Genomic DNA, 21,462 nt, shown 5'->3' with positions numbered 1-21,462 from the left:
AGCGGTATCATTGAAGACACCACCTAGCTAAAGGTTTATCCAGCTCTATATTAAAAGAAAAATAAAACAAAAACAACAAATAAAACACAACGTAACTTTTGCAAATATTTAATCTCTTTCATAATTGTGGATCTATAATATTTATATTGTACAAGTTATATGTTACAATTAAGTTTTATCGTGACATTTCGTCACTTATGTGAGCTTAAAAACCAACTGTATACAACTGATGAGGGTGAAATCACTGTACAATTGCATTGGTATAAACGTCATTATCGTCTTAAATAATATACACACAAATTATTTGTCTTTCATCGTGTTTCGCTATTACAACCTCATTTTCCTATGTGCAATAACAGTTAAAACAATTGCTTATATAATTACATAATATCAAGAAAAAAATTTCGTGCCCTTATTGAATATTTCGTGTTCTAATCAAATTTATAAAACGCTTCCAAGAAATACAAATAATATAGTTTATATTGAATATTTCATACTATTAACTAGACGTATCTTCGTATATTTTAATATAAGTCCAAAATTATTATTTCCACTTAACAGTAAAATGGTTAAAAATGATATAATGTAATACATAGCAAAATGATGATTGTACATAGGTTGATATCAAACATTGGACAATTCCTAAAAGCATGATTATAGCAATCAAATAACTAGGGTAGACTAAGGAATTCGTTGTTGCAAAACAGCCTGACGGGACAATACAAGCTAATACAAAACAAACACCGCCCCGGGGCGTACAAAACATTTCTAAATGTAAAGGAATGTTAAATATAACAACGTAACAAATAGAAGCGTAAACTAATTACATGGTTTTAAAGCGAACCAGTCGCGTCGTTACAAATCTACCATTTACAATGTAATCGTATGTAAAACACATGAAATTGACAATAAAGTGCCAAACCATAACTAAAAGGTCGTATTACAAAGAGGCATATTTTCTGGCAGTGGCAAATCTAACACTCATACATTCGAACGTTTTATACATGTGAAACACTATATGTACATTGATAAATGTTTATTTTTATTTTATATTAATGCAAAAAATATTTACAGATATTAAGAAAGCACTTAACCATCCCCGACGCTACACCCAAAACCTACCGTTACGACAATCTAACCGTAGAAATAACTCTTGTGCTTACACAATAAAAAACAAATTAATCTTAGTAAATAAATAAAAACAACAATAATATCAAAAATAAAAATAGATGAACGAAACACCATGTATGGAGAGTAGCATTATCTCCTTAAAAAAATTATGGTGAAAATGATTTTAAACGCCCGAATTTCTTGAAAATTAATACATTTAAGGAATGTGAAATCATGATTCAACGATTAACATAATGAAGTCCTTATTAAAAACCGCTACACCAGCCCCAAGCTGACCACAGTCCCTCCCAATCGATTGTGCGTATATTCCATACTCGAGTCGCATAGGAAAATCACCCTCTGAACACCATGAGCAACAAAGAAAAAGAATATCATTGTAAAACCTTTTTCCGTACCGATTCCCATTCTACATGTGCCCAAAATATTAATCCATAATGATATAACGTCCTTTGAACCACTGAAATAAACGAGAACGTTTGAGCTAGCTGTTCCACAGCCAGCGACGCTTATGGTAAGCAATTGTATCCTAATATTTATAATTTAAACTCCTAACTAAGTTTTCAGTGTGATTGTGCAATACAGTTATATTCGTAAGAACGCAACATAACCCACTCGAAGCCGTCTGTATGTTCTCCAATGCATTCGGAAAAATGTCCTTTAAAATTACCAGCTACCGTCAATCCGTACAAAACCATACATCTATACTTCCATAAAATCTATATATTTGTCTATATTTCACTATGCCGCCCAAGGTTTCGAATCGAAGCCCATATATATACTTCAAATAGTCTAACTTGTGTCGGTGAGTGTCGAATACCCTAATACCGTTCACATATACCGAATACCAGATAAAATACATCTTCAGATACTAGTCTCGACCTTATGCTGGAACTTACATAGGAAGACATACAACTATACACATACGCCTTTAATATATGACGCCCAAACGCGTTTCAACCAAAATTGTAGCAGAAGCCAATGTCAAATGAAATAAAAGAGCGAATCGTGAGGAAGCAGAGTTCATTCAGTCGAGTCTAATCAAATCCAACGAATCTCCGATACGGAGCCCACACACGTCTGCAACTGAACTATAACCACCCCATAAATCCGAGGCACTTACATGATCTTAAGAGTAATGATATACTACGTCTAACTAGTGGTACCGAATGTAGCTCATTGTCATCCCGGGAAGGAGCCGTTGATACAACGGATGTGACACATTTAAAGCTATGGACATGTTTCACGTACTAATCGTTACGAGTCCTAACCTAGTGTCGGGAAAGAAGATAGCTATCATACACGTACAAAGAACCTAACTATATAACCTATACTCAGCCCTTAGCTTACGTCGACTGACCATAAACCGGTGCGATTACATACGAAGTTGGTGTTGCAAAATGAGTGTTCGATTCGATATAAAACTTCTAAGATAGTGACATGATAAAAATATTGTGTCTCCCTGTGAGCATTGAAAATATCTGAACGAGTGCAATAGTGAAAAATAGTCATATAATATAAACAAATACACCCGAAACTCGTACTCTAAACATAGTTAATATAGATAAAAGTAGATAGCACATTGACGTCAACCGAACCTACAAGCGGAATGTCCACGTCCACGCGTGTTTATGTACACATCGACACATCGCAATAACAAAACAACAATTATGTATAATTTTAAAATTGTTGCACATAATTATGTACAATTACAACGGATTCAGTTTACACTGAACTTAACATCGATAGGTTACCGCTTTGCATGGCACTTCACCAGAGATCGAGAGTCGGAATTGTGCTCGATTAAAATTCAATTCCTATAGAAACTTTAAAGAAATTAAAGGGTTTTTATTTCGTCGTACATCTGCAGTAATACGCGCGGCTGAACTCGGGTCTGCATATTTCATTTAATATAAACTTGGTTACTTTTGTACAAGTTTAACACGTTTGACCTTCACGAAACCGAGTTTATACATCAATAATAAGACTGTTCCACTTCTAAGTATGAAATGTGTATGAATTCTGAAGCAGCCTACCGTACCGGCCCTGTTCAAACTGCCATGCAGAGCTTTACAAAATATTAATCTTATGTACATATTGTCGCTCGAAGATAAGAATAAGAACTAACGTCTAAGTAAGCGCCTTTACACGGAATACAATCCGTCGCACTTGCAACGATTCGGTGGGATTTCTCGAAAGCTATTTTACACTTGCGTATTATAATTAACAATTCATTTGACACAAGTTATTGGGTAAACTGCGTTTAAATTATTTGAATACACGATCACAATCTTGTGGAAATTTTAGGAAGGATGAGAAATCTCATTATTTGGCAATTTCATCATCTCCAATCAGATAAAGTAATACACTAAAAATTAAAATGGCAACAAATGCATTCAACAATCAATAAGAAATCCTACATTAATTATAAAGAAACAATATCCTATAAAAGTGGTGACTAATGTGGTTAATATAATGGCTAACTCTGATTCAAGTGATAATGTGATCTTAGGCAGAAACACTACTTGGCTCCATTTTCACTTTTATTCTGCAATGCATAACTGGGAGAATGATAGCTAACGAGGATACAAGTCACATATAGGGGTAATATATTATTCTGGAATGCTGCCCTTCTTTGCAGGGTAAAGCAAGGTGAGGATGTCATTATGAATTAGGGCTAGAGGTTAATAGGCAAATAGAGGAAATTTTCGGTTCATTAACAGACTCTTACTAGAGATGAAATATAAGAAAAAATATTTTTTATAGCACAGCAAAAGAAGCTGGTGGGTTGCATGATGGTAAGGACTACCATAGATAGAACTACCAGGTGCCAGTGCATTATATGCTAGCTATTATGGATATCTTAAAATTTTGGGAACGGTCATTATGAATGACACCGCCTTGAAAATCTTCATGGGACTTGACTGTTGAAATACTTGACTTCAGAGCAAAGCTTCAAGAATGGACTATCAACACAATAGGTGACAAATCCATACACATCAGAGGAAAACTGTTTTATAGGATGTTGTTCCTCACAATAAGAAAAAATGAAATAGTATGTTGTTCTATCAGACCGTTACTTATCGACATTAAACACAAAAAATAAAAGCAAACACATATACAAATCAATTTAAAAATTCAAAGGATAGTCAAAATACATTACATAACCATAAAAAAATTCCATAACAATTTCAAATTCAAATGCGACTTAAGCAGGCACCACTTCACATCCCAATAAAATAATTTAAAACGACAATGTCAAGTCACTGAACGCGGTAAGGCGAGATCCCAAGTCACCCGGGACAGTATCCCATCCAAAGGCGCGCGTAGAAAAGGGGGATTTACCTCCTTGTGCTCTTGGAGGAGGGCCGCGAGTGGGACTGCGTGTGGGGGGTCGCGGCCCCCCCCCGCTCCTAACTGGAGCACGACGCCGCCGACACGGGCGACAGCGGCGAGTCGCGCGGGCACCCCGACAGTGTTACCACTACCTATGTGACAATCACCCATCAGATTCTAACATTTTTAATTCAGAATTCCCATCACATTGGAAAATTTTATACCTATATAACCTTTGGAAATTTCACATAAAAACTTTTGGTTACATTATCAAGTTTCTACCGGTATGAAAAGTTTGTACAATGTTATATTAGTAATTTTTAACTACAATATTATGTAAATCTAAGATTTCTCAATGTGAAACTAAAAATCCGTTTTAAAGAAGTCCAGAAGGACAATCAAAATGAAAGACTATAAAACAGCTTATTTATTTTCGCAATGCAAATAACTACACCATAACCCCACTGAGTATTCGAGCCCGCAACTTCACTTGCTTGGTACTTTTACTAATTCCAACTATAATATGTATATAGGAATCTACATTTGATATCAACAACCAGAAGACCAACAAATAGAAGTAATCATTACAAAAATATTGTATAAAATCCACAATACTAACCTTTCGGCTTCCAGCGTGATTTCTATGTTCACAGAGCCACACACCTTGCCACGTTCCTAGGTTTAACTTGCCATCTGTTATGGGGATAGTAAGAGACGAGCCCAGGAAACATGCCTTGACGTGGGCAGGCTGTGGGAAAACAAGTTTATTAATCCATGAGAATATTGGTGTAATTGAAAGAAAATGATATAAATTGTAGAAGAAGTAAAGAAATATATTGGACTTGTACATTAAATTACATTTTATTTAAATACCCTCTACATCATATTTAAGGCAAACGCTTGAAGCTGTGTTTATGTTCCAGTTAAGAGATGTTCCTGTATCCTCAATTAAAATCAACTATAATACAAAATAACCTAAAGATAGGCTACGGTTTGACAAAAAACCCCTGTACAAATCCCACCTCATGATCGAATTTTTTCTATTCTTTCAAAATTTCTCATTTATAAAGCATTTCAGTGCTATAAAACTAAAAATTAAATTTACCTAAAGAAATATAATATTCTATGCATACAACTTATATCAATTGATTTGATTGAAGCCATGATATTATTTATTATTGTTTCAGAATGAATTTACCTTTAAAATCAATCTGTAAAAACCGATAATTACAAAGCTAAGTGGTAAGAAAATTAGGTAATTATAAACAAATTTCTTATTGAATTGATTTCAGACATTTGTTTATGTAATTTAATTTTAACCTACATGCCACCCACTTAATAAGATTAATTTTATGTACTTTAGTTAATTACTTTATGAATTTATCTATTTCTTTAAAACATGAGGAATAATATTATGTTTTCAATATATAAATTTGGCCTTACCCATAAATTTAAAATATACTATACTATTTTAGATGATAATTAACTGCTTAAACCGATGCTTACTAATAATTGAAATAAATATCTCATCTCATACATTACTAATATATTTTAAAAAATGGGATGGTATATATCTCACTTGTTATTTATATGTATTGAATTCCTGGAACTAATTTTAAAATAACAATATGAGAAACTACTGGTCACTAATAAATAATTATACAAGAAAAAACACCTTATCATTTCATGGTCAACAGATTATAAATCCTAAAAGAATTATGAGATTATTATACATTTGGTAAACTTAAAGTTAAATGAAATATAGTTACATAAAAATAGTATGCAATGCATAACAAGCAACATGTCATATTGTTGTATAAGAACTCTTATCACTGATAACATACTCAAGGTCAAGGGTGCATTTGACATAACTTTTTTGTTTCAAAAAGAAACTCACAATTCTTTATGATTTTACCTGGAATAGAATGCCTGAATTGAATGTGAATTAGCATTGATTATTTGATAGACACCTAATGAAATACAAACAATAATACAGGTCAGAGGATCTAGTTAATATTCATTTATACATTAAATTAAATACGCAATATATGCAGTAATAATTTAAATAATTATAGAATTTTAATTTTTAAACTAACTATTAATTCTATTTGTTTATAAAAACTTAATCATCCAAAACTTGGCAATGTCAAAGAACATCAAAAATTATAAAGTTGTTTATTAAATATTCCAAATTCAAAATATAATGAATATATAAGCACTCGAAGTTGCAAAATGACACTTTACTTTGACGTGTGTAAACTTGAGAATATTATACGAGACTCACCATATCATCGGGACCTTCGCACGAGTGGCGGTAAGGAAGACCCTCCGGCACTATTTTGTTGAGCATCATTTCCATATCATCTCTAACGTCTGGATCCCAACTTTCGTTTAACGCAAGACTTGCCGAAGTATGCATAACTGGAATCGTTATTTGTATATGTGTTAAATGTTCAACACCAAAATCAACAGGGTCAGTATATGCACCATGGTATTATTTATAAAATAGCAGTAATAACAATTGACATGAAAAATACGAGGGAGGGAATGCAGCATCGGCTTTCAGTGGTGTCTTCCTACTCACTTTGAATATGGCAAAGACCGACGGCAAACTGCGACAACTCAGGCACCTGCTTAAGGATCTCTTCCGTAACCAAGTGTACGCCCCTGTGCTGTGGCCTCAAATTCAGTTTCCGTTGGAACCACGCGGATCCGATCTGAATTCCTCGGTTCGAGGCCATGTTTAATTTTTAAAAACGCTACAGAGTGACCGCAAGAATACAAACGATATTACACAACATCACTTAGCACAATCTTTACACAAATTAAACCACAATTATCATAAATGATACATTTTTGATCTTTAAATAGTAATAAATATAACGGAGGTTATAGGACAGATTCGACACCCTATTTTCTGCGGGAAAGTGAAACAGTCGTCAAATGAAAGAGAAGAGCGATCGAGTATGTGTTGTCATTGCTGAAAATCGAATATGACATTTAGGCTGCGTGAAACTTGACGATTAGCATCCTCACGCGTGATAATTAATACGGATCACGTGTTTTTGTTTATATATGCAATAGTTAATATGAAAACTAACTTTTTATAAGAACTGAAAAAATCCCTTTGGTTAAACATGCTATTCTAACGAGATCTTGACAATTACGTTTGAAGCATTCACACACTCGCATTTGTAATAGCAAAAACCTATTTGAGTTTATTATGCAGCCTCATGGTATTTGTTTTTATAACATGAATGTGAAAATTAAATACTCAAACAATTTATTATTACAAAATTTCTTAATAGGTATGCCTTAATTTAATCTACCTAAAATGTCAATCATTTTAATAACCGACTAATGGCAACATAAATGACATCACGCGGGAATTTTAATTTTAGTACCCAGTACTCGAGATATTCGAAATCCTTTCGACACATAAATATAATTATAAATTATGATTTACAAGATTACATACTATACAATATGTTTACAATGTTGAATAATCCTTTAAATTTATTTTTAATTTTGAATAATTTTTTCTGGTTGAAACTATTGACCCACTTTAGTGAAACTTATAAAGAAGTTGGGTGTGTCGAGGGTGGATAAGCGTAAAATAGGTGCGGCTATTAACCACTGCATGGAATTGGAACAATTAGTTTTTATTTCAAAGAAAGTATTTTGCGGGCACGACAGTCGTATTGTCCTAGTTTGTTTAACAAACTTTTGTAGTGCAATCATCATAGTTACGTACATACAATCACAATGGATCCCATAATGGATGTTATAAAAAATTCAGAGGAGCCGGAATGGCTTGAAAAAAGTGTAGTTGGCGAGCTTAGAGTATGGCAAATTATATTTCTCTGTATGGCTGGCGTGACTACTTTGAGTAAGTAAAATATTTAACACGCGCATTTCTACGTAATTATTAATTATATAGTGCATATATTGCTAACAACATCTAAGTATTTCATAGATGTCTACGAAAAAAATTTAATAATATTATTAAAAATAAAGTGGTCGTAAGAATTTTAATGTTTCCTTAGAGATAAAAAAATATCAATAACAATAATATATACATTTTTGTAAAAGTACCTCCTAACAACACGTTTACTTAATATTTCGACATTAAATAGCAAAAAGAATGACTGTCAAATTTAAGAGCATTGTACTTGGAAGATAAATATCTGCTGAAAATTTAGAGTAGCCGTCTGTGTCGTATCTAAATCACACTTAATTAATCTGGAGAGTTATTACAAAGAACTCGTGCTTTTATTAAAACATGAAGAGACTGATAGAAATCTCACTGTTCCTTTTCAATTTATTTGTAACGTTAATATTTTTTAAGCTACAAGTAAATAAGGTTAGTACCTACCTTATTTATTATATATAGGTATATACATTAAGTGCCCCCAGTGTTATATTGTATGCATATTATTATAAAGAATGTAGGTATACTAAAACAAAGTTAACCTACTGCCCTATATAAACTAAACGAGAACGTTTACTGGTAGGCGCACTTTAGTTTATAATTGCATTGTTATATATTATATACAAATATTAGTGATGGAATCATCGTAGTAGATGGAAGTCGTTAAAATTACACCTCATAATAATCTTAAGTAGCTAGCTTGAAAATATAAGAACAAATGCAAAAAAAAAATAATAACTTTTTCGCACATACACTAAAAGAAACATTTGAAATTGATTTTTGCGATGTTCTTTAAGGATTCCGGTGAAATTTTACACTTAAATGTGAACATAGCTTATGATAATTTGAATAAATTACTTTTTTATGCGAACAGTTGCAGTACGATCAACGCTTGACAATTTATATTTCAAGTTATTTTTTTTAATCATTTTTGACGTTTTCATTCAAGTTGTGATGGTGTGCTGCTGCTTCCGTTTCCGCATACCTCGCACAAAACAGCAAATAGAGGCCGATTACAAGCGGCGCAAAATAACCAGCAAGTTCAGACAACAACTTGAAACCATACAGGACTCCAAGATGGATACAATTTCTTTGAAAGACGGTGAAATAGATAATTTTCGTAGTAACAATTTTGTTTGTGACTCCTATCCGTTATTATAATATTCGTTACTTATCCTCGTATTCCGTAGATGCTTCTGCATAATGCATAATATACCGCTAACTTTTTTTGTTTTTAATTATGTAGAAGCAATATAAGATGGTACGATTTACATTCTGGCTTTTAAATTTATTTAACACTTACCAACATTCATCGCTTATGCAAGTATTAAAATTTGAAAGAATTCTTATAAGAAAACTGCATGCAAAAATTTCTAAAAATTCGCTTGCCACATCCGGGAATCGAACCGACTTAAATCTGTTAACATTAGGTATACACTATTTTCACATCGCTCGTAGTTACAAGGATTTCATCTTAAAATGCAGATTTTTCAAGATACTTAATATAATTTTTTCTTTAAGTAAAATTTTCTACCTAGAACATTAAGTACATATTGCCTTTACATTTTAATGTATATAATACCTTTACGCATTTTAAAAAGTTAGTATACTTTAGTTGTAAATATATCAAATTCTAGCATGTATTGTTTTATATATTCTATCCATTTGATGAAAAAGATACGTAACTGCGAGTCTTACACAACCCGACAATTCCGTATCTCCTAATGCAACTATTTACTGATTTGCAAAATAAATAGCACCGTCCGATAACATTGTGATAACGTGTCATTGCAATCAGTTTTATTTTTAACTAGCGTTGGAACTGTTGCACGAGAAAAGCCAATCAATGGAGGAAAAGCAGGGATCTCAGCCTAGTTCTATCGTGTCGCCACAACAAAGTAAGTTGTTACATAGAAAGTTTTGAAGTTAGAGTCCCGATAGCACTGCTTCCGTGGAATAATGCTGCGTCCATATAGAACTAATGAATCAAAGGGATTATATTGATTACGTTGAATAAGATAATATTATATGTTATCATGTACCTATTTTATTTGTAATTCATATCGCTTTCTTGTTCTAAATGCCTATTTAAAAGAGATGAATAAAGATTTTATGAGAGTGCTTAAAATCAACTATGTATTTACCAGCTACTCTTCTAATATTCTACCATAATGTATAGCAAATTATGTAGGTAACCGATTTAAATACTGGTCTGTTTAGCGTGAGATTAAGCACTACTAGTTATCAAATATAAAATGCACTATCATTTGCAAATACAGATATTCCTAAGCCTAAGAGAAGACATAGATAAGACTAGCTTTCCACCGCGCATAGTCAAAGGATAGATTGATTGACTATCCTATGTCGATTCTAGTGTCTAAAATTATCTCTGTATTAAATTTCATTTCAAATCGACTCAGTAGTTCCTGATATTAACGAGTTGAAGCAAATAAACTCTTCAGCTTTATATACTAATATATGATAGTTTGTCGGTTCATTGTAGACGATGCATTATTTGAAGCGATTAAAAATATACCTTTACCTTTGATTTACATAAACATCGCGAATGATGTTCAAAAGAAAATGTACATGTGCACTCCCCCTTGCTACTAACATTTCGGAAAGACCATTTGGCTGGAATCATTGTAGAGGTACTTATTATTCTGTGGTAGAGGGCATTTAGAACAATAACTTTATACAAATTGGCCGTCCCGGATTGAAAGTCATCGAAACTTTACGCACACGCATGTGTGTGTAAAGTTCACCAGAATGAATTTTTTGTCTTCTAGGGGGCTGTCCATTCATCACGTGAGGTTCGAAAGGGGGGAGGGGTATATATAAAATCACGAAATATCACAGAGGAGGGGGGGGGGGGGGGGGGGGTGTAATAATATATGATGTGTATTTATTTTTTCGGGATACTGAATTCTTGTTTAGTTGAAATACGGTAGATTGAGAGAGATCTCTGCGTAGTGCGCGATTATGAGTTATGAAATTTTATAAGTTATGAAATTGTGTAGTTACTAGAAAAAACACGTGATATAGGAAGGGAGGTGGGAGGTAGTCTTAAACCTCACTATGTATCACTATGGAAGGTGAAAAAAAGTCAATTGATTAATGGACGGCCCCTAGTGGACACGACAAAAAAAATTAAAAAATCACCTCACATAATTTATAGTAGCACCCTAACGGTTTGTAGTTAGAATATTTCTCCGTCTACATTTACGCAAATTCCACATTAAAAATGTGATATAAAGTTGATATCATCTTAATTTGGTTGTATCAAGTGTCGTGTTATACGTGTAGAACTTTGTTCAATTATTTATTTTACGACTGACAAGCGTCGTAAATAGGGTTTGGTAATGATCGCTCTGTCAACAATGTCGTCTTTATTTACTACTAGCTGTTCGCCCCGGCTTCGTCCGTTGTACATTTCCGGGGTTTTGGGTATCCTATAGCACTCGAGAATAATGTATCTTTCTTTTGGTGAAACAAATTTCAATATCAGACCAGTAGTTTCGGAGCCTTAGGGGTACAAACAAACAAAAAAACGTTTCCTCTTTATTATATTAGTATAGACTAGCTGGAACCCTCTGCTTTACTCGCATGAATCTATCTCTATCTCTGTACCAAATTTCATACAGATCCCAAGAGGTTTTTGTGTGAAAGCGCAATAAACATCTATACATCCATTTAACGAACTTTCGCGTTTATAATTCAAGTAGGATTTAACGACTATTTAGCTTTCACTATTTGATTGTATCGGTTTAAAAAATACAATATTTTATATTTTGTTTATGACTTTCCTTACAGTTTTAATTACGGTATATAATTTTATATTTGATTAATTTCTAATATATTCGATTCGATGTTGTACTACTATTTTTGAAATATAACACATAAAAAAATTGTGGTATATTTTTAACGAATAATAAAATACTATACTTACATTAATGTTCTGTTTTAATTTACACATGGATTACTCGGACATATCTGTTGGTCTTCTAAGTTATGTTGCGAAAAAATTAAAAATAGTACAGTTAAATAAGTACGTACATAGATAGGGTTCAATTATTATAAATGCGATTCAATAATTTGCTTAAAATATCCAATATTTCTGACATTCGATTGAAATTGATTGAGATCTAATTACCTACTGCGTAATATAATATTTTAATTTTATGTTCTTTCCACATCAGGTTCCCTGGAAACCTCACTCCAGCCAGATCCCAAATCGGAGCCACAAGCTTCTGGGGGACTCAACTTCGTCAAGTTCGCGACCAAAGTGGCCAACTTGTCCAAGCTGAGCCAACCCAAGTCGCCCACGTCGCCGAATGCACCCGCTAAAATGGACTTTTAATTACCTTTTTCGTTTATTTTACTAGAGATTGCTATATTATGTACTATTGATGCATTTAAACTTTTAATGTATTTATGCAAGAATTGTTAGTGTATGCATTTATACAATGAAACGTTCTTAGAAGATGAAATTTATAATAATAATATGATAGTTTAGTAAAAAAAGAGTACTAAGAACATAATGTTTTTGTTGATTTAAGAATTATTGTATTTTGTAATAAATAAACAAATTTCCTGCATTAAGATGTTTTGTTTAATCTAGAAAATAAAAAATACAGTATAAACGGATTTTAGATCACAAGATTAATTACATATTCACAAATAACTTTAGTATCCGCAGTTTACATAATCTCGCATAAAACTGACAGTAAAAACAATAGTCGAATTGTAAGCGATAACTTTAAAGCAACATTTAACTTACATTATAATACATAAATAATACATCTTGCAAATAAAAAATTACATAAAATTCAAGTTAGCTACATAATAATATTATTTTAAATAGTTTAAATTGTTTCTACACGCTCATCGCATTCCACTCAGGGCCTGTTCAATCTGTCATGATATATTAATATTACATATTTGTCGGCGTTTTGTTTAAAATATGACTTAGTTTTATACAATCCTTTGACACCCGGACGATAATTTAAACCTAAACGTTCAGTCCATGAGTCGTCATTGACACCACAAAACACATTTTCACCTATTTCTAGAAGGTCTACACAACTAGATTTACTGTTGAAGTCATCTCTGTTAGGTGGGATATTAGTTTTTCATATGTAATTGCTGTTCAAACTCGATAAGCCGGAACGTAAAGCGGATGGTGTTCATTACAAACAAAGGTGACCATTGCTAAAACCCAGCCGTGTAGAAACTTTTAAATAACTACGTTTCAGAAATTTGAATGAACATTACACACGATGTCATTGAGCAACCTGAAATATTCCAGTGCGAAACATCACCATAATTAATATAAAAATGTGTCCAGAATCTATGACGCTACGTTCGATTTGTGTGATAAAATTTTATTAAAATTCAACGAGTAGAGCGCGAAACAAATGCGAATGGAACATCGAATTGCACTTCTAAACATCGGTACGACGTACCGAGGCCTAATCTAGCGACACTAGCTGATTTCAAGAAATCGGAATCATCGAAAAGTTTCTCGGTAAATAAGGCCATATTGATCCAAGTCACTCGTCTATGAAACAAACTATCGAGATATTTATACACTTTCACTTACACGTTAATAATTGAATGCGACCTACCTAAAACGTAAACGAGTTCATTTCATTAAAATTATTATTGTTCGTATATTGCAACTATGTATATGTAACTAATACACACGAAACAAAATTTTAAGGAATCATCCGTGGGACTTTGTGCAATACCTGTCTGACGTCCGGCGATATACATTTTTACAAGATTGCAATCGAAACTATATAGGCTACGCTATAATACATAATAATATATTATATACCCTATACGAGGATCGGTGATTGCGTCACTTACAACAAAATTACATAAGCTAAACAAACTCACAGGATGGACACTACTGGTAATAAACGTTATCATTTGTCAACGTGTACACTCAACGTCAAACTCTAAATCGGATGTACACCGGCCGCAGTGGGGAAAACAACTGACTTTTGACGTTGACTGTACACATACAATAAGAATTAGGAACCCGATTCGCGAACGCAGTGCCACCTCTATATAATATAAACTCTCATAAAGAATAATTTTGTTAACAAGTCTACAGAAACATTTTGATCACTAGGTTAGGCTTTACAGGATAATAAATATTTGTTACAATGTGCACATCTCACAAACCAATATGATACATCCAGTATTGAGCATAATTATTTGGCAATTGATGGTATTGCAACGGATAAATAAGTGTTCTATTCACAGCTTTGTGACCTGATTTGTAGTATGTATTTAGTTTTCAATGAGTACACGATACATTTAATATTAAGAAATACGCACATTGTGGAGTCATATTGTTGATAACGCGCTCATTCCTATAACATTGATGTCTTCTTGTACATAAAATAATACGTAGTACTAACTGGGGTATGTTAACTGATAAAATTGCTTCTAAATTACAAATTTCAAGTGTAAAAATTTTACAAATTTAATGTGACATTAAAAAAAAAAACAAATGAAACAATTATAAAACCTCAAAAGCGGATAAATCATCCGTGCTCATAAAAAAACACCACATGGATAACATGAGATCGTTAAAATGAAAATTTACAGACGGAATATAAAATAAATACGGTACGTTTGAACAATGTTGCAACAACACAATATGAATGTAGGGGAATGACCGCGTCAGGTCGGTGCGGCGCCCGCCGGCCGGCGGCGCGCGATCAGTCTCGCCTCACGAACGTTCTGCCACTGGAACAAGCGTTTTATTTACTTTATTTTACACTTATATTTACGTAATTAATTCTCTAGCTGATTTCGGAGGGTCATCTAATGGTTGATCTGAATATATAATCTGTGCGTTTTAAACAAATGTCGCCCTAAATGACTGGACGGATTTTAATGACATTTATTCTGTGTCCTTCAGGCGGATTCGAAAATGATTTAAATTTAACAACAAACAAACAACTTCTCGTTAATTGTATTATAGTATGGATAAGGGTGAATATAAAGGATTTTTGAAGGAACACCGTAGCCTCACCGAGCTGAGCAAAGCTTCAACGAGGTATCTTATATATAAAATTCCCGTGTCACAATTTCAGTTACCAAATCATCAGAAACGGATGAACCGATTCCTATGAAATTTTGTGTGCATATTGGGTATATCTGAGAATCGGCCAACATCCATTTTTCATACCCCTAAATGGTAAGAACAGCGTCTGTCAGGTCAGCTGGTATACATATATACTCACGAGATGGTTTTCCGCTCGGTGGGCCGGTTGGCGGGCTGCGGGCGCGCGCGGTTCAGCACCTTGAGCAGCTCGCCCGCCTTGGCGCGCATGCGCGAGTGCACGTACACCTGCGCGCAACACAGCGACACTCAGTGTACATGTATTTTATTAATACAACTAGCAGTTCGCCCCGGCTTCGCCCTTGGTACATATATGGCCCTTGTCACTCAGCGAAGTTGCAGTCTACTAATGGTGAAACAATTTTTAAAAATCGGTTCAGTAGTTGTTGAGTTTAGCTATCACAAACAAACAAATATACAAATTTTTCCTCTTTATAAGAAATCGTTAATCACCTTAGAGCACTTGATGTGATAATGCAGATAGTCTCGGAACATGTGCAGCAAGTCTATGGTGTTGTCGCGCGCCGCCTCGCACGTGTGTCGAGGGAACAACACTGAAAAATTGCATTTTATTATATTATTTAGAATTTTATTTTTTTGATTTTCTTCTACTCCACTGCAACTAGATATATATCTACAATGAAACATACAATTATAATTCAATATTAATTTTGCGTAGCTTTGCAATACTTGGCATATTAAATATTTAATATTATAGATATTATGTTACGATTAAAATGATCGTTTTTCCCGGCTCTGGTTGTAAAAAGCTATGAGGTGACCAACACACTGTATTTTTTTGTCCTTTTTTGCACTCGACCTCTTCTTTTTATTGAAGTCGGTTGAAAAGAAAGAATGGGCATAATCTTGCATTCAGCTGTCCAAATCTAATATTATGTATCGTTACATCTTGATGGTTCATGCTTTACTTTGAATTTAACTAAATTACATAAATCACGACAGGACAACATGTCGTAAATGTTGTAATTAAAATAACTTCAAAATTAATAAAAACAGAGCTAGTGAATTAAGTGTATTTTATTTTCACAATTTAAAACTCATTTTTTAAATCGATAAAGAAGTTTCGGAGCCTGTTTGATTCAAACAAACAAAAGTATTTTCTTATATTATATTAGATGTACTAAAAATACGTAAGCCGCCAATAAATAACGCCAGAGCCAACACGCTTTAAATTCATTACTTAAACAATGACGTAACATCAAAGGCTATAAATAAATATAGCATCATACAAAGTATTACATTATTATAAAAATGAGAATGACGTCATTATAGAAACAGATTGTTTCTCATAGAATAATTCTTTCGATCATGGAACAGGTAATTCTTGTAAATTTTCAGATAAAATAAAATTTCTCCTGTATTTTATTCAAAAGTCATGTGTTGTTATTTAATTCAAATATTTGATAAATAATTTAACCACAAAAATAAATGACCACAAAATTGAAATGCACACAAACCATTTATTAGCAAATACAGGAAAATGCTAAATATGCAGAAATAAATTATAACATTATCAAAATATAATAATAATACTGTATTGGAACATTACTATATTATAATGCTCGATAAACCTACATCTTCTGTATTTTAAACAATGTTTGTTTATGTACAGAAGGACACATATTAATAAATTTATAATTTTGACTACTTAGTCTGTAAAAAAATTATTTTTAGTTGCATTAATATCAATAAAATTATAACTACATATCTTATACCTTTAAACGAGCAATTCTTGTATATATGTATATATATATATATATAATTGGAATCTCGGAATCGGCTCCAACGATTTTCATGAAATTTAGTATACAGGGGGTTTCGGGGGCGATAAATCGATCTAGCTAGGATTTTTTTTTAGAAAATGTCATATTCGTGTTTTATTCGTGTTTTTTTTTCCTGACATCTATTGGTGAATAATAATACTATTTTGCTTAGTAGATAGCTGGACAACTGAAATAATGTCATATTCGTGTTTTTTTTACCTGACATCTATTGGTGAATAATAATACTATTTTGCTTCGTAGATAGCTGGACAACTGAAATAACACATAGGCACTTTTTATACCGATATTCCTACGGGATACGGTTACGCAGCACGCTTACGCGGTTTCAACCGCGGGTCACAGCTAGTATAACTCTATAAGATATGTAATAAATACTTTGATATAGTATAGACTCACCGAATGTGACATAGCTGATATTCTCTCCTACTTTCGCATCTGTGTCTACAAGCTCTAACGGTGGCTCTTTGTGTGAAAATAGAACCTGAAAAGGAGTTTCTTTTTAAAGAATTTTGCAAATTTTTATGTACAGAACTTAATTGTGCCAATACAATGTTTCAGTACATATGTCTTGTTTGTTTATAATTGCAAAAAAAAAAAAAAAATTGTCTTACATAACTAATTACAATGAAAACAACATGATAAAATGAAAATTTTAGAGAAACAATTTTATTTAATAATACATACTAATTTATATGGCCAACAAATCTTCCAGACAGTTTAGAAAAGTCACTATAATTTTTATTACTGTGTAAATTTTAACAACTTTATTTCTTGGACCATCAAAATTTTCTACTAAACTCTCTTTATGAAGTATTAAAAACAAAGTCTACGACACCTGTGGGGCGGTATGTGAAGCTCTTCTGCCCTCTTTGAGTTCCTGCATGAAAACCTTGCCGATGACCATGTCGTCCTCATGACGGAACACTGTCGAAAACACCACCGTCACCCGATCCTCTTGTGCTTCTACATAACTGCAAGATAATATAACTTATACATGTAATATTATTATTTAAGCTTACTTGTCTATATAATCCATTAAACATAGGATATCACAAAAGAAAATAATCCATACTTAGTGAAGAATAATATTTAGTTATTGTAAGTAAATCTACAAACTGAACTTACAAAAACAGTGTCAGAATTAATCCAGATTACGATTGTACTAATTAATCTAATTAGATCTGTATAAGTTGAGTTATATGAAGCTATAGAAGTTGATATGTGATCAAGAGATGATTACATTTATAAACGACAATAAAAAATAATGTACTTGATTTAAACATTTGTATGAATTAATTCTTAAGGTCTTTAAGCAATTCAACAATTATTCACATTTCATTTCAAAAGTGATTTCATTTTAATGCATTTGGTATGGAACTCTGTATTAATTACTACCATATTTCACACATATGCAACTATCAGTCATTTATAATTGTATAAATGATTTAACAATCAGAAATCACGAATGGGATTATAATTATGATACTAGTGGCTACCCCAACTTCGCCTGTGGTACATATGTAGTACCTATATCTCTAAGTAAAGATGCAGCTTTCTAAAGGTTAATTGAAAACACAAATGTTTTCTTTTGATAATATAACTTTAGAAAAATGTAGGTATAAAATAAATGAAGGTACAGACTAATATAAATGGATGGAATGCAACACATATTTCAATTACAATTCAAATATTGTTAAAGTTACATACAAAATAGGAATAAATAAAAAATATTTTATTCAGTATCATCAAAAACAATATGTCAATGTGCCTTTTATCAAATTGATAAAATTTATACAAAAATGCCTGGAAAAATATTTTAGGAAGCAATCAAAAACTCACAGTGTTTCATCCTGTCGGTAGTTGATAACGGCCCGCTTGTGACTGACATCACCATCCTCCTGCAACCTGAAGTAGCGCTCAAACACTGATGCAAAGCAGTTCCTCTTCAACAAGCCGACCTTCTTGACAATCGCCTCCCAGTCCTCCGGAATGTTCTCCATGTCCAGTAAGACGGATACATTGTAACCTAATGGCAATGTAAATCATAAGTTTAAAAGTTTCCTTGTTTTTAACACAAAATACTGAAATTTTTGGTTTTATAGCATATAGAGGGATCACAGGCAGGTTGAACCCCGCATCATAATCAAAGATTTTGTCTAATTTAAAAAATTAATCTTCTCTGTGGATATTTTTTGTCACAGAAATTATCAAATTAATAAACTAAATAAATATTTTTATCATAATAGTTTTTTTACTTAATTTTTTTTTATTATAGAGAAAATGTTTTATTCATGCAATAGTAATTAGAGTTACATTTTGAAATTCCTATCTTTTTTTTTATCACTGAAAAACAATCCTACAAAAATAATCTAATCTATCCCAATGATAAACACATCAAATACTTTCAACATTGTGTCAATATAATAATTCTTATTAGCAACTGGATACCATAACACTCAATTCATATAAACATGTCATTGTAATGCGAATTCCTTATGGTTCTCGTTACTTTGCATTGTTAAATTCCTCAAATTAATGCTCAGTTTACCATAAACAATACACAATATGTTACTTAACCAAACCAAATAGTTGTTTGTATTTATTTCTCATGTTTACAGAATGATTAATAAACAAATTTATAAACTTTATCTCACAACTGCAGTGTTATTTAGCATGTTTGGAAAATGGTCATGTTTAAATTTAGCTTATCTATTTACAGTATAATTCAGAAAGTCATACTTCAACCAAACAATTTTTTTTTAATTAGCATAAAATCACCTGTCTCTGTTTCAGTGAGGAGGGGGCCATACACTCTTTTGAGCAGTTCATCCGCTCCATGCTCCTCTAATTGCTTGTAAAACTTCAACGATATACTAACCTGAAATAATTAATAAGACCCATCATAATCATAAAACTATATAAACAATTATCATGTGTTATTCGATTAAATTATTCTGAATGTGCTTACTGCACACAGCTCAAATGAGTCAATACTGATAACAGCATACACCACACTTTTTATAATTTTGTTAAATTAAATGTTCAATGACCTACCCTAACTTTGGTTTTATCTCCATTGACATTGGATATATGAAAAAGTACTCCATCAAAATCTGCTACGGTCACATCTATGGACTCAGGCTTTAAACTGGAACAAACATTTAATAATTAACATCAGGTCAACATTGCGGAGGGAAGCTAGCTGTACATTCAACTTTGTTGTCTCATATATCACATACATTGAATACTTTAATTCGATGGGTATTCAAAAACATTTTATAGGACATTTCCGCACTTGTCGTCAATACCTACAAACAATATGACTCATCATCGCTGATACAAACCAACTAGCGTCATGATCGAAACTTTATTTATGGAAAAATAAACCATGAATACGTCCTGTACTATACCGAAACGATTCGAATTTTGCATATTCGGTGGCCAACGTGGGCCCACCCTGTGTGATAATATTTGACAGTTGTCAACTATTTCCGAAAAGGGGTTATAGGCAGGACAAAATTACTTACATTAATAACTTGACACAGTTAAATCTAATAAAATACCTCACAATACGCTAAATCTTGTCCACACACATACCGCACATAATGATTGTAAAAAACAGGTAAACTTTCTAAGCGTAACGTACTCACCGCGCCAGTGCATTTTTATATTTAACTGTTAATGTTTCTTCTATAATTCTATTATTGATCTCCAGCAAGATCATTATTTAACAATTTATAACCTACAGTTTTTTCATAAAATTAACACTTTATAGCACCTTCATTTAATAATTCATACGAATTATCTTTAAAATGACGACCGCCCGCACACAGATATCTCTACGACAGAGAAAGAAAAGGAAGCATCAAATGAATGAAATATCGGTCAAATAACCATAGACTATACTCTTGCAAAATCGGTCTTTTTCGAATTATAATTAAATATTAAATGGAAATTTCTTGTAAGCAAAGACTAGTACTAAGCTGATTATTTAAATTTATTATATCTTCATATTTAACTACAAATTATTCTAATATATACCTTTCTTAGTAATTTATATTTAAACTATGAAATGTTGTGGATATTTACAAAGAACAGCTATTTCAACATTTAATTGTATA

General features: G+C 32.5%; 3 protein-coding genes across 3 annotated transcripts; 1 reads left to right on the top strand and 2 right to left on the bottom strand.

Moving 5' to 3' along the window:
* Positions 1 to 101: 101 nt before the first annotated feature.
* Positions 102 to 7,413, bottom strand: LOC119839910 (UPF0047 protein YjbQ). The gene is made up of 4 exons (XM_038366347.1): positions 7,049 to 7,413; positions 6,749 to 6,885; positions 5,084 to 5,212; positions 102 to 4,616 (listed from the first exon to the last, which is right to left on the bottom strand). The coding sequence occupies exons 1-4, from the start codon at positions 7,203 to 7,205 to the stop codon at positions 4,542 to 4,544; spliced, it is 498 nt and encodes a 165-aa protein (XP_038222275.1). The 5' UTR covers positions 7,206 to 7,413; the 3' UTR covers positions 102 to 4,541.
* A 658-nt stretch (positions 7,414 to 8,071) lies between these two features.
* LOC119839878 (transmembrane inner ear expressed protein) lies at positions 8,072 to 12,985 on the top strand. The gene is made up of 4 exons (XM_038366299.1): positions 8,072 to 8,353; positions 9,345 to 9,497; positions 10,210 to 10,293; positions 12,595 to 12,985. Exons 1-4 carry the CDS (start codon positions 8,230 to 8,232, stop codon positions 12,753 to 12,755), a joined length of 522 nt encoding a protein of 173 aa, XP_038222227.1. The 5' UTR covers positions 8,072 to 8,229; the 3' UTR covers positions 12,756 to 12,985.
* On the bottom strand, positions 12,985 to 21,185 carry LOC119839877 (actin-related protein 2/3 complex subunit 2). The gene is made up of 9 exons (XM_038366298.1): positions 20,992 to 21,185; positions 20,396 to 20,489; positions 20,120 to 20,219; positions 19,181 to 19,367; positions 18,177 to 18,312; positions 17,738 to 17,822; positions 15,990 to 16,090; positions 15,658 to 15,764; positions 12,985 to 15,157 (listed from the first exon to the last, which is right to left on the bottom strand). Exons 1-9 carry the CDS (start codon positions 21,063 to 21,065, stop codon positions 15,130 to 15,132), a joined length of 912 nt encoding a protein of 303 aa, XP_038222226.1. The 5' UTR covers positions 21,066 to 21,185; the 3' UTR covers positions 12,985 to 15,129.
* Positions 21,186 to 21,462: the final 277 nt, after the last annotated feature.

Source organism: Zerene cesonia, chromosome 5 (genome assembly GCF_012273895.1).
Source record: "Zerene cesonia ecotype Mississippi chromosome 5, Zerene_cesonia_1.1, whole genome shotgun sequence".
Lineage (NCBI taxonomy): Eukaryota > Metazoa > Arthropoda > Insecta > Lepidoptera > Pieridae > Zerene > Zerene cesonia.
The sequence above is the reverse complement of the archived record's forward strand: the minus strand, read 5'-3'. Positions and strand labels throughout refer to the sequence as shown.